At 50.0% G+C, this 13,533-nt stretch overlaps 1 protein-coding gene across 1 annotated transcript; it reads right to left on the reverse strand.

Moving 5' to 3' along the window:
- Positions 1 to 815: 815 nt before the first annotated feature.
- C10H1orf116 (chromosome 10 C1orf116 homolog) lies at positions 816 to 13,220 on the reverse strand. Its single transcript, XM_027614106.2, is given in 5 exon segments — positions 816 to 3,649; positions 5,115 to 5,292; positions 7,706 to 7,756; positions 7,758 to 7,896; positions 13,095 to 13,220. Coding segments are annotated over 4 exon segments (1,812 nt in total). The 5' UTR covers positions 7,815 to 7,896; positions 13,095 to 13,220; the 3' UTR covers positions 816 to 2,123.
- Positions 13,221 to 13,533: the final 313 nt, after the last annotated feature.

Genomic DNA, 13,533 nt, shown 5'->3' on the forward strand with positions numbered 1-13,533 from the left:
GGCAAGCTGTATGTAGTATGTTTTGTTGGAGAAATAATTACCTTTACCTGGGAGTGAGGATTTAAGAGGAGGTACTCCTCACCCACCTGTGTTGATGCGAGGGCCCTGGTTTCCTCCCAAGTCTTACTTTATGGGTAGCACCAAGTTTCCCTATTAATCAGGGCAATTAAAAAAAATTAAGTGATCATTCCTAGGTTCTCCTGAAATACACACATGAAGCAGTTCAACCAAACACAGCATGTGTCAAACCAGTCCTCCAGGAGGGGGCCTTCTCTCTTTGGGGGAGTCTGTATTAAGGAATGGCTTGGCTAGCTGTGCGAGTCCCTATCAGCTCTGACAGACCAGGTCCTGACCCAGGGCGAGGAAGGCCACAGGATTTTGGGTGTGTGTGTGAGAGTGTATACAGAAACTGTCACACCCACACCCCACATACCATGACAGGGTGCAGCCATTTGTTGTCCGTACCTTAATTTTTTCAACATTTTCAGAAATACTATGCTTTGACAGTGCTGGTTCCCTAAGGATGCAGCCCAGAAATGCTCAGCCGACCTCACGAGCACCTTTCCAACTACAGTTCCCCTTATCTGCCCCTCACATCTGGGGATTCTGCACCAACCACGGCTGTGAACGATATTTATTTCCTTAGGGGAAACAGGGGTCATGTCTAGCTGTGCCTCATTTCCAAGCGTGTATCCACAAACCGATACCCCCCACTCCTATTACCCTCTCTTGGCATTTCGTCAAGTTGCACAACATGGTCAGGAAATTGGGGTTCACAATGAGTTATTATAGTGCTACTTTCCAAAGACATAGTAGGAAAAACAACACTCAATATGGTCTTGAGCAACATTTAATCTCTGATGTTTCAGAAGACACCTTAGGATCTTGAAGGGCCTGAGGGTTGAACCTTTGACTGTGACTGCTGATCCTGAGGGTGCCGTGTGAGGGACGCGGCAGACAGCATGGAATGAGAAGCCAGGGTCCCTGCTCTGTTACAGGATGGCAGAATGACCACGGATGAGTCGCTTCCCTTCCCCAACAGTGTGGGACATGAGAGTCTCCTTCCTGTCTAAGATTCTTCCCAGCTCAGATATTCTGTGAATAACTAGCAGAGAATGTACTGGGTTGCCTTCCCATAGAAACAGACAAAACTACATGCAGTAGCCGAGACAAAGGCCTCAAATAGTTCTTCCGTATTTCTAAAGCCTCAGGGCTTAGACTTCCATCTCAGGGTTGGCCCAGCCCTGGGGTCAGTCATGTGCAGGCTGAGGTAGGCAGCAGGAGGTTAGGGACAGCAGCGTCAGGGATCACTGCACCGTTTGCGATGATAAATTCGCCAGGCCCCCGGGCCGGGATCTTCCCCAGTGGAAGCGTGCTGGGTGGTCACTTACCCTGCCTCCTCAGGCCACCCAGAGCCCTCCCACCCCCAGTTAACAGAGTTTTAGTTACAGGGATGTGTCCTGTCCTCAGGGCTGGGGACAGTGAGAAGGTAGAGTGGGGGAGGAGATGACAAAGCTACTCCTCCTGGGCCCCGTCCGGAAGTTCAGAACTGAGAGAGGGATCCTACAAGGTAGGAGCCAGTCTCCTTCCATGCGGGGATTCTGGGAGGCCCACATTTCATACGACCCGGCATCTGCCTAATGCCCCTGGCACATCCATCGTCTCATCTGACTTTTTTTCTCAGGCTTAGCCACCCCTGTCCCCTCAGTTCTGGCTGGGCTGAATTCTACCCAGGGTAAGAAAATCTCCAACACAAGCAGAACTCTGAGCAATGACTCCTTGCGTCATATAAATAGCTTCAGTGAAATATACAGCCTATAGTAAACACACACACACACACACACACACACACACACACACACACACACACACACTGTCTTGTGGAAATCACCTTCAGGATGATTTGGGGAGGCACTCATTGACACAACCACTCTGAATATAAACGTATGCGTATGCCTGGAGACCTACCTCTCCCTCCCCTTCGCCTCAGAGAGAGGAAAGCCCTGGAGAGAAGCGCGCTCGTGCCCAAGCTGTGAGCTGTTGGGTGGGAAAGACCCCGAGCCTCCTCTTGTATGGCAGGGGCTGAGGCAGGGGCTGTGTGGGGCTATGCTGGGGGCCAGTGACTACTCCTTCAACAGTCCCAGCTTTTTCAGAGCTTCCCTTCTGTGCTCATCAGGGATGCCTTTTGGGGAGATCTTGACACTGACGAAGGGGGGTCGAGGCAGCTTGTCACGGCTCTGTCCTTGGTAGGACAGGCGCTTGGTGCTCTGCTCCCGCTCCAGGTCAGCCAACTGGCCCCCCTGGATCCCTGCAAAGTCCTTCCCCGTGCCCAAGGAGGCAGGGCGGGGCCGCGAGTTACGCAAGACATTAGGAGACATCTTGTCTTTGCCCAGAGAGGTGCTGGTTTTGGGGCTGGGGTCTTTCTCAGCCGAGAGGTAGCTGCTCAGCCCCACGCCTGAGCGCTCCAGAGTGTTGGACTTGAAGTTCATCTGTCTCAGGCCAGGGATGTTGCTCTCCTGGAGAGTCAGCCCTGGGTCTGGCCTTGGCTGGGTCAGGGGCCTACTTACCCCGGGGGCCATAGGGATAGGAATTGGCATGGATTTGGCAGCTGGTGCCTTCCCTGGAGCGGGTTCCTGGGCAGGAATTGAACCCTTGTCTGGAGAAGACCCCTGAGCAGGAGTGGGAGTCGGGGCCTTCCCCGGAGAAGGTCCCCGTGTTGGAGCTGGGGCTGGAGCCTTTCCTCCAGTGGGCACGGCGGCTGTGCCCTGAGCTGGAACTGCAGGCTGAACCGGAGCCCGAGCCTGGAGGGGGCCCTGGAGTCGGGTGGAGCTGGCGTGTTTACTTAAGTGGGCGCTGGGCTCATCCTGGTCCTGGGGTAGCCCCAGCTTCTCCAGGGCTTCTCGGCGCGCCTTCTTCTGCTCCTGCAGCGAGGACGAGGCCAGGCCCGAGTCTCCGGGGCCGGCCTCTGAGTGGCGGGACAGCCAGTTCTGGGGCTCGCTGTGGAAACTGCTTCTACTGCTCTTTAGAACGATGTTGGGGGGCAGCTTCCGGGGCTTAGAGGCTGTGAGGGGCGCAAGCCGGGCACTGGGGTCCCCCCCTGGTGGGACGGGAGCGTCTTTGGCTCTCACATTCTGAGACGACGTGGTGGGAGGAGGCCGAGGCTGCCCTAGTTCCCCCGACGAGCCTTTCTTATTGGCCCTCTGGGACATGGCCTCTGAGGAAGTCTCCTTTCTCTCCTGGGGGCGGAGTGATGCGCGGCTCTGCTGCCGGGGCCCCAGGGGCAGGTGGTCTTGCTCACGTGGCTCGTGCTGGCCGTCCTGGAAGGCCTCTGGCGGAGGGATGGGCACCGTGTCCAACTGCCGGGCAGGCGGCTGGGGGCCGGCCGGAGCCTGGTTGGCCTCACAGCTTTGGCTGATCTGCTCTTTCTTAGGCTCGGAGACGAGCCCCTCTGGTTCCCCTGGGCGGTGGCTATTAGTCTGGGTGGTGCTTTTCCTGAGGTTCTGGTTGTTGCCAATGTGGATATTTCTGGGGAGGCTATAGGAGCCAGACCTGAGGCCCAGGCCTTGGGGCTCAGGCAGATGGGTTGAGCTGGGCTGAGTCCCTCTCCTTGGCTCTGGTCCTTGCTGAACGATCTTCTCCCCTGGATATCCTGTGAGGGTCCCGGAGAACAGGCAAAGAAGAGTAGACAGAGGTGAGAACCCTGCTGCCCAGGGCAAAGCAAATAATTCCTGAACTCTGATCTCCACCTAGCAATGGGTTTTGTTTTTTGTTGATTATTTGCTCTTAAAGGGGCCACACTGTAGCCTGGATATCATTTAGACTGACAGATGGACACTAAGCAGATTCCCGACAGCCGAGGATTAATTTTTCATGAGGGTTGGGGCAAGAGCAGCCTCACATAACTCCATGTCCTTGCCTCGAGCTCTTCCTAACCATCTACAGAAACACTGGCATTGGGGAGAGATTCAGGACAGGCCCTCCAGCTACCCTGGGGTGGGCGCCCAGGTAACGGAGTCCAGGGAAGCACTGAACATGAATAGCATCAATAGCCGATGTGCTCTTGATTTGACCAGACTTCTGCCTTCTTCCACCTTCACTCTCTCTCTCTCTTTTTTTTTTAAGATTTTATTTATTTATTTGAGAGGAGGTGGAGAGCATGAGCCAGGGGGAGGGGCAGAAGGAGAGGGAGAAGCAGAGTCCCCACTGAGCAGGGCTTGATCCAGGACCTGAGATCATGACCTGAGCCGAAGGCAGACACTTAACTGTCTGAGCCACCCACGTGCCCCCCACCTTCACTTTCTATAAGCACCTGAATGATTCCTGATGCTCCAGCTGTCCCCACACCAGAGAGTGACATGGGCTCCTTCCTTCCAGCAAGCTAGGCAGGTGTATCGGGCCCACTGGGCCACGGACTCAGTCTCAGGGAGCAGTGCAGTCCTTGCCCCCATTTACTGCTCTATCTCCACAGAGGGTCTAACACATTGTCAATTAAGATTCGCTAAATGAATGAATACATGGTTGCAGTCCCGATACCAGTGGGGCTGTCCTCGGGAGACAAGTGCCCTCTCACTCTAGGATATATGGCCCCACAGTCATGGCCACACTTGTGTGTCACCCTGTCCCCCTTCTATGGAGCCTCACTACTACTGGCTTTCCACACTCTCTCACAGGAGCCTCGAGTTGCCACCCACTGAAGTTAAAGGAGCGCTTCCCTCTTATCTCTTGCAACCTGATCCTCCTGGATCATCCAGATTAGCTCTCCAGACTCACTCAGTGTCCCCAGAGCAACCACCCGCTGCTCCCCGAATGCCTCCCCCACCTCTGTGGTCATGTCTCTTCAGACTCACTCTGTGAAAGAATGGGAGCTGGTCAAACGCTTTTCCCTCCAGGCCTTCTCTGATACTTCATAGAAAGACAGAGGAAGCTGGCTTGTCAGCAGTCCCTCCTCCTCTCCAGGACAAGACCTTAATTCTAGCCAGGAGCGTGGGAGGAATGCTGTTGTTCCTTCTGCCCATGACCCTTAGAGCACAGGGCAAGCGAGGTGCAAAGCCGCCATAAAGATGTACTGGTTTCCTGGGTTTGCGAGAGGTGCCACCCCAGACAGTCTCTCTTACCCTGGGGAGCAGGCTGGGTTATGGGCAGAGCTCGGGGGCCTTGCGGAGCTGTGTCTTGCTCAGACTCGTCAGTGGACAGTCCACTGTCAGCCTCAGTGTCCAGTGAGCCGATGGTCTCCTCCAGGAAGAGCAGACACTCTTTCTCTTCAGCGGACAGGAAGTCGTAGCTGCTATCACTCTGGAATGAGGCGTGGAGGACAGAGAGGGAGAGGGAGCTGTGAGAGGGAGCTCCACAGAAACTGGTGGGGCTGAGAACATGAAGGAATGCTGAAGAGCTGGAAACCTTTCCGAGAGGCTTCTCTGCAAATGTGCACTGCAGGGATTGCCTCCTGAAACTGCAGGCATGGACAGGGCAGACACTGCCGGGCTGTTGGCCCGCTAGCACCCAGCGCCAGGCAGCCAGATGGCAACTGACCTTTTTTGCCCAGTCCTGGCTGGAAGGCTTAGGGGAACAGATCAGAAGCAGTCCCAGGTTCTAATTCCAGTTCCTCTGTGTGACCTGTGTCAAGCGCTTCACTTTGTGTGTCTCTGATTTAGCCCTAAGTGACATGGACAACATCATGATTTGACCTTAAACTTGAATGGTATTGTTTTTAACTTTTCAAAGGACTTTTGCATCCGTAATCTGCTATGTCAAGGACAGTATGAGGACAAACAAGAAACTGCCGCCAACCACTGGCTGTCAGGCCAATGGGAACAGTGGCATGACTAGCCACAGATACATTTACTAAATAATTTATACTTGACTTTGAAATGCATTCCATACAGGATTTTTTCCTTTGTGTATTTACTTTCTTGATGGCATTTGGCTCTGGCTAACATTCAAATAAGTGTGCATTTCTTAAGCAAATATTAACTTGAAGGGGGGAGGGGAGAGAAACTGGATGGGTGTGGGAGGAGGAGAAAGCAACTTCGTGTGAAATATCAAGTAGATATTAGATAAATGATTGTCATGATGAAAAAGCATATAGGGATATTTGGGAAAAAGTGTTATGGCCATTTTAAATGGTTATTGCCTATGTTCTACAAGGCCAGCAAGATCCAGAGAATAGTCACTCTCTAAAATTGAAGGTTGAAGGGAAAACCAAAAGGGCAAATGGAAATCTAAGAAATTTGGCTTGAGTCCCTTCCTGGCGTGTATCTCAACCCTCTTCCTGATATTTGAGATACTTCAGAGTTATATATTCTCCAGACCCGCTCAGATGGCCAGGGAAGATTTTGAGACAGCCCTAAATATATCCTGGGAGATGGTTTTCGGAATAACCCTACCAGTTCCCCTGGCTCCTAAAGAGCCATCTGTCAGTTGACAAAAGTGAGGCTTACATGTCAAAGGAAGCCCCACATATAGCCCTTGGAAGTCCTGAAGTCAATTCCAGGGGTTCCCTGAACAAAATCTTCTGTACTGCCCTTTTCTTCCTAAAATAGCCTTGCCAAAGATAATCTAACTTTGAATTTCTCCTTTGTGGAGGATGCACTTTGAAAACCTTTAATCCCTGCCACATTCTGTGTCCAGTAGTATGTAACTGCTCATATTGGCCTCAGCCTAACAGAAACAGAAAGATGTCTCTGGGGTCCCATCATCTCAGATCAAAAAGAAATGATATGCAGATTGTGGGCGCTTTGGAGTGCGTGTGTGTGTGTGTGTGTGTGTGTGTGCACTGCTTTCTCTACTCAATTTTTACATATCAAAACTCACGGACTATATTAAACATCTTTGACATTTGGTAGAGATCCTTATAATCCTTAAATTTCCAAGTACCTCTATAGGATATAAAGCAATAAAGTATAAATTCTCAAGGGTTATTATGTACGTGATGAACAGCAAGAACAAAGGCATGCTTACATTTGGACATACGGCAGGCTTCACTCTTTCACATCAGCCTACGGCAACTGAGATTTACATTCATTCCCAGAAAAATTACAATTTACTACATGCCACACTCACTGTTAAACACAATGACTTTGGAAGATTCTGAATCGCTGCTCATAGAGATAGACTATTTCTTTTCTACATAGAGGCATGTGCTAAGTGGTTTATATGCATGTCTTGTACTCTCCCAGAAGACCTTATGAATTCAGTGTTTACATTATCCCCACCCAAAAATTGAGGAGGCTGAAGCTTACAGAAATTAAGTAATTTGCCCAAGGCCATTCGGCTTATAGGTAGAGAATTCAGACCTGCTTGGCTCCAGAACCCAGGCTCCTAATCACTCTTTTCTCTTTGATCTTCCTAAAAGGAATGTAGCTTGCTGCAGGAGACTTCGGGAATACCTGTGCTCCAGGGATCTACCATCCATCCTTTCCACCAGGAGCTCAGATCACTGGCCCTCGCTCTCACCTCAACTTAGTCCCCAATCAATGAAAACCGGGAGCAAGTCTCATCTGTCCTCCTGCTCTTTGGGGCGGTCCCACCTTATTCTCTAGAAAACCAGGGTGAATCAGAGGAGAAATACCAACTGGTGTGATTCACTCCCTGAGGAGGAAGATGAAAGCGGAGGAGCAGTGGGGCCGGTGGTGGGCCCGGCCGGGCAGCGGTGGGGCGGGGTGGGCGTGCAGAGAGCCGGCCAGGCGGCAGGACCAGGAGTACGTACAGATCCAGAGCGGGTGGACGTGGTGCTCATGATGCTGTCACAGCTGCCGATGCAGGCGGGTCACGGGTTCCGAGCCAGGCCCCGCTGGCCACAGCTCCCTCTGGGGCATCGCCCGAAGCAAGGTGCGGGGATACGGTGAAAAGGGCTCCCAGAGGGGAAGTGGAGGGAGGTGGAGAGTGTCCCAAGCCGGCCTGAAAAGAGAATAATCAAAGCCACGTGTGAGCCGAGCTGAGGCTCTCTGGCAAGGCTCTGCCCAAGCCCTGGAGCAGCGTGGCGGCAGGGACGCCCAGCAAGCAGAGAGCTGGACGGGGCCGTGAACAGCCGTCACCCAAACCTCCCAGCCTGCGTGGAAGGACACAGAAGCGGGCTCGGGCACGTGCAGAAGGGTGGACTTAGCGCAGGTGGGGAGGGCCTGGCAGGGGGTGGGGGCGGGAGCAGTCTAGTCAGAAAGGAGATTCCATCGCTCCTAGTGGCCTTCTTTCTCTGAATCAGGGGGCTTAACCTACATTTCCATCACTCCAAACAGTACAGGGGTTCTGGAGGCAGTCAGATCTGGATTCAAATCCCACTTCCACCATTTCCAGTTATGTGACTTGAGGCAAGTTACTCTTCGACTCCGTTTTTCTCATTAAATCGGGTGAATGTGGTGTTAAATGAGAACAGTTAGCACAGCTTAGTTGGTAGTAAATACTTAATGAATAAGGTAAGAACTGCTACTGTTCTTGTAATAAGAAAAAGGCAAGATCCATCTAGGATCAAAACAAACTGAAGTAAGGCAACAAGAGTTTAGAAAAGAAGGGTTTGGGTTAAATGGGAGAGAAGGAACAGGGTCCTCAATAGTACCAACCACATAGGGTTGTCGGGAACAAATACTGATATACTGCACATAAAACATATTGTGCAGTATCAGTTAGCTGCCAGCCGAGCCAACACCATCACCATCACCCCACGCCCACCCCCACAGCCACCATCAATCACCTCCCCAGTCTGGGAGGCACGCACATGAGCCCAGAGGCTGACACAAACCCAGTTTCCCTCTTGAGCACCACCCCTCGATGTTGTGTTTATTTCCAGTGAAGTTCCCTAAACTTTGTCAAACGAACAAGAGAAATCGCCTACGTAGCTTCCCCCCCGGCCTCCAACTCTTAGGGAAAAAAAAAGTTTCCAGTTCACTGTACCAACAGTTATAGCAAAGGAAGGCAGTACTATCTTCCTTCTGAAAATCTCAGTCAAGGTCTGAAAAGGCCAGAGGTGACACTCTTATGTTAAAATGAAATCCTGGAAGAATTTAGTTTAAAAGACAGTTGCAAGGTCAAATTGAGAATTTGGGGAGAGTAAAATCAGAATCCAGTTTGTCCGGTTCTGAATCCCTCTTTTTCCTGTGACACCATGCTATATTTTTAACCACCTTTCCTACCCTCCCAATACTAGATAAAATGTCCTAGGAAAACTTTCTATAAATAGAAATAGATCCTGGGACCTGGGGTTTGGATCCCAGAGAGGTTGTCCCTTCGGCCTCTGCTAATAACTCCTTCCAGAGCCAAGTCAGGTTTGGGCTGTGCTGGGTGAGTCAGCCTGCCAACCCTGCAGAGCCGATAACCCACGCGGCCTCATGGAGCTCCTCTCCTGCTTTGGGGGAGGCCTGCAAGTGGGGCAGGTAGGGAGGGGCAGAACAATGGGGAAAGAAGAGGAAAAAATCCCAGTGAGCCAGACACACGGAGTTCGTAAGTGTCCAGACCCTCTCAGGAGATAGAGACAGGACCAGAGGGGACAGAGACGCCAAAGAAGCCCAGCAATAAATCAACATCGGGTAAAGTAGTCCTTCAGGTTTCTTCATGAGGTTACTTTCCCAATCCCCAGAACTCCAAAGAAACAGAAACATGAGAAATCATATGGATGGAAATCAGTCACCTCAGCCATCCATTCCATTCATGACTGTTTAGATCCAGAAGGTACTAACTCATTCTTAACATTCTGTAGGGTTGAGGCCATTCCAGTCAAAGAGATCCATTGCTCATAAGCCTAGGCACACAGAAGACACTCAAAAAATGCTGGACAAATAAACTTGTCATCTGTTCTAGTAACTATTGAGTTAAGCTGTTGGAAGACCTCTTTTTTGTTGGCTTTTACCCTATTACTATAAACTCTTTCCTACGTATTTTATTTCCCTGAGGATATATGGCTCAATGGAATTGAGGCAATGCTTCAGTTAAACTAACATTTATGAGCACCTAAGAGGCATGGTGCAAACAAAACTTATAAGGCAAAGGCATGGTTTCCAAGTAGTCATTGTAAATCCAAGGGTCTAGTTTTTGGCTCTAGTTTTCTTAAAATATTTCTGTAAAATCATAATTATTAATTATTAATACTGTAATTAATACAGTAATTATTAATACTGTATTAATCACTGTAGTTAATATAATATTCTCTGTGAATGGGTGACCAGATGTTGCCTCTTCTTTTCAAAAACATTTACTACCTTTGTCCTTCTAAGTACTCTTCGGACTGTATGGTAGCTAGCTAGCCTCTCCTTCCTCCCGGGGCAACCTACCACACTCCCATTTTGGAACTAAGTAGCTGGAAGTAACTAAAGTAGCTGGAAGAGAGAGAAACAGTATGAATTGCACTGCTTCAAAACCACATAGCACTGTATAGCTTACAGAGTGCTTTCGATATGCTAATGAGATCTTCAAAATAGCCTGATAATTAAGGCAAGATGCAATATTTTCTCCTTTGACAGATGGGAAATCTGGGGCTCTTTCCACTTCCCCTTCCAAAGGGAAACAGGGGATGACCTATAAAAGCATGTGGATTGCAGCCCTTCCAGGGAAGCAAGAGGGCCATGGACCTAAAGAAGGGTCATCAGCCACCCCTAACTATACACTAAAAGCCCTAAGATCACCCTTCTCCTTCTACTTCACACCTTAAACCCTCGAAATCATCTGATTCCGCTTTATGATTCCAGGCCAGCTTTTTGCCCCCACGACAGATATTTCCAGAGTAAACAAATGACACCAAATGTCACGGAAGATCGTGTCATCAGGCACTAGGGAATCCTTGCAGAGCTGAATTTGAACCCGAAACCAAGTCCAAATGAGCTCTAAGGCGCTTGCATCTTGTCTCCAGGCCTCATTTTCTGATCCAAAGAGCCAGAACCATTAAGAGTCTCCTCTCTTGGGGCGCCTGGGTGGCTCAGTCGGTTAAGCGTCTGCCGTCAGCTCAGGTCATGATCCTGGAGTCCTCAGGGAGCCTGCTTCTCCCTCTCCCTCTGCCGCTCCCCCTGCTTGTACTCTCTCTTTCTCAAATAAATAAAATCTAAAAAAAAAAAAAAAAAGAGTCTCCTCTCTTTGTCCCACCCTTCCACTCTCCTTCACCACTTTGGCCTGACCTGGATGCTGCATTTCCTTCCACCAACTTTACAACCTTGAAACTTGGGGACTATTTCAGGTCAGCCATCGAAACCTGAGGTATTCCTACCTGATAAGAAGCCTGAGAAACAAGCAAAACTCTCAAGGTGAGAGTTTGGTATCTTTTAACCCTTGACCTCTTTGGAGGATTTGAGGGGAGGAGGAAATGGGTTATGAAATCCGCACAGCCTATAGTCAGGGCCACCTGTGCAAAAGACATTAAACATTAACTACTCCACTGAAACCAGCCAAGTCTTGGAGGAAAGTAAATAAAGAGCATGAGGAGTCCTGGCATGGGTGGGCGAGCGGGGGTGCGCAGGGCTCCAGCCCCATTCCTCTTTGGCCTCTCTGTACCTTCTAAACAGGCCCAAATCCCCCTTGTCACCCTCCTCCCGTGACCCCACCCCCACATCTTTCAAGAGCTCAACTTCTCTCCCCACTAATCAGAGATTTCCTATTTCTCTCAGACCATGTGTCTCTCCTTCTTGCTGACTACCCAGAAATATGCCTCGGGCTGGGGAACATCCTAAGCAAAATGCCAAGAGGACTAAAAGTTGCACTGCGTGTGTATGCTTCTCTATGAGCACATGGCCAAGTTTCTGAGTGTGTTTAGTCAACGTTATAATCTCCTATTTCACAGGTGGGTTTGAGGCAAAGGGTGGGTCAACCTATCTTCTGCACAGAAGAGCTTTGTTTGACACTGCAGGTTATCTTATCACTGACAAGTTCACCCCTGATGGCAGCCCTTAGTCAGTAAGTTTGGTGGCCTGGTTCTGTGGTGTGGGCTCAGCTAAAACTGAAAGCTCCAGTCGCCAGGACTGGAAACCCACATTTGCTCAGGGCTTGCAGGTGCCAGGCCCTGGGAGCCTGGCACGGGGGTCTTCCCACTTCGCTCTTTCCTGCAGCAGGAGGAAAAGAGGCGAAGTTAGGGACCAGAATGTTAACACCTCCCTGCGCAAGGTGGATAATGGAGAGCTGACTTGCTACTCTGAATTGACTTTGACATCCAGCTTCCTTGTGCAGGTAAACCTGCCACACATTCTGTCAGGTGGGACACCTGGAGGAAGACAAAGCCAAGCCACCACAGTGGTCTGGTTCTTCTGTCTGTGGACTCCGCCACCCTACTTTGGCCCGAGCCCCACTGAGAACTCCTATCAGTTTCAAGGTACTACCGTGCAATGTTAATGTGGGTGGGGTCCTGGCACAGCCCAGTGAGCGGCTTTCTGTTTGCCAGTCTCTGTGTTTAATAGCAGGCAAAGTTGGAACATTAACTGAGTTGAATCCAAATAAACTCAACCTTTTAACTAGATTATCCGTGGGTTTTCCAAAGATGAACTGGTAGTCTGAGTTGGAGTTTTCTGAGCCTCACATTCCCTTACAACAACCTAGCACACCTCATACCTTACACGCTTGTCCACAGAGAGTTCCATTATCACGGTACCATTGTTGAACACACACACACACACACACACACACACACACACACACACACACACACACACTGCACCCTTTATTTAAATAAAGATAGCCGTTGAGTTGATAAAGCCAGGGGAAAATTTCCTTTTGGAAATGCAATGGAGAAACTAAGGCAATTTTCTCCCCTGGGTGATCCCCCATTTTTAACTCCCTGTACTCTAACTCTTCCTTTTCAAAATCACAACTCAGTTTCAATTGCTCAGAGATGGAAATTTCCAAAACAAACCTATTTTATTTTTCTTGTTGTCTGCAAAATATGCTTATCCAACCGAAATAGGCAGATGAAAAAAATATGCATCTCAGCCCTGGTCTTCACAAAAACATTCCAAACTTAAGAAGCTATCAGTCTACTCTGCTCCCAGACTGGCCTAACAGAGTTGAGGAACAGAGAGGAAAGCCCCTTGGCTGGGGTGCACAGGGCTCCCCACAACCCTGTGGTTCTGACTTCCCACGAAGCACCCCTTCTTGTTGCAGAATAAGCAATAGTTGGTTAGTGATTAACTCACCTTCACTGGATGAGGAGCTGAAGAAAGGAGAGAAATACCCTTTTATTGCCAAGGGCAGAGACGGAGACAGAGACTGCTTCCCCTGCCTTCCACTGTTTTCTTCTTTTGACCTCCTCCAGACTTACCTGGACAGGTAAATGTTTCATCCGTGCTGCCCCACCCCACCCTGCCACTGACTCACAGCCAATCCCAGCCTTCCCTCCCTACTTCTCATTCCAGCTGTTTCCATGGGGAGGGCGTGGGAGGGGGATGGGCAGGGCCAGGCTGCTCTCATGGAGCCAATCATCTCTTGCCCTCCCCTTCCCCTGGTTAAAGCCAATAAAGAAAAAAAAAAAAAGAAAAGAAATAGGAAGGCTGGAAGGAGAAGAGACACGTTTGGGCTCAGACTGGAAGAGGAGAGTTGGCAGGGAGGGAGCAGGTAAAAGATATTATTTTAAAT

The sequence above is a fragment of the Zalophus californianus genome, chromosome 10 (genome assembly GCF_009762305.2).
Source record: "Zalophus californianus isolate mZalCal1 chromosome 10, mZalCal1.pri.v2, whole genome shotgun sequence".
Taxonomy (NCBI): Eukaryota; Metazoa; Chordata; class Mammalia; order Carnivora; family Otariidae; genus Zalophus; species Zalophus californianus.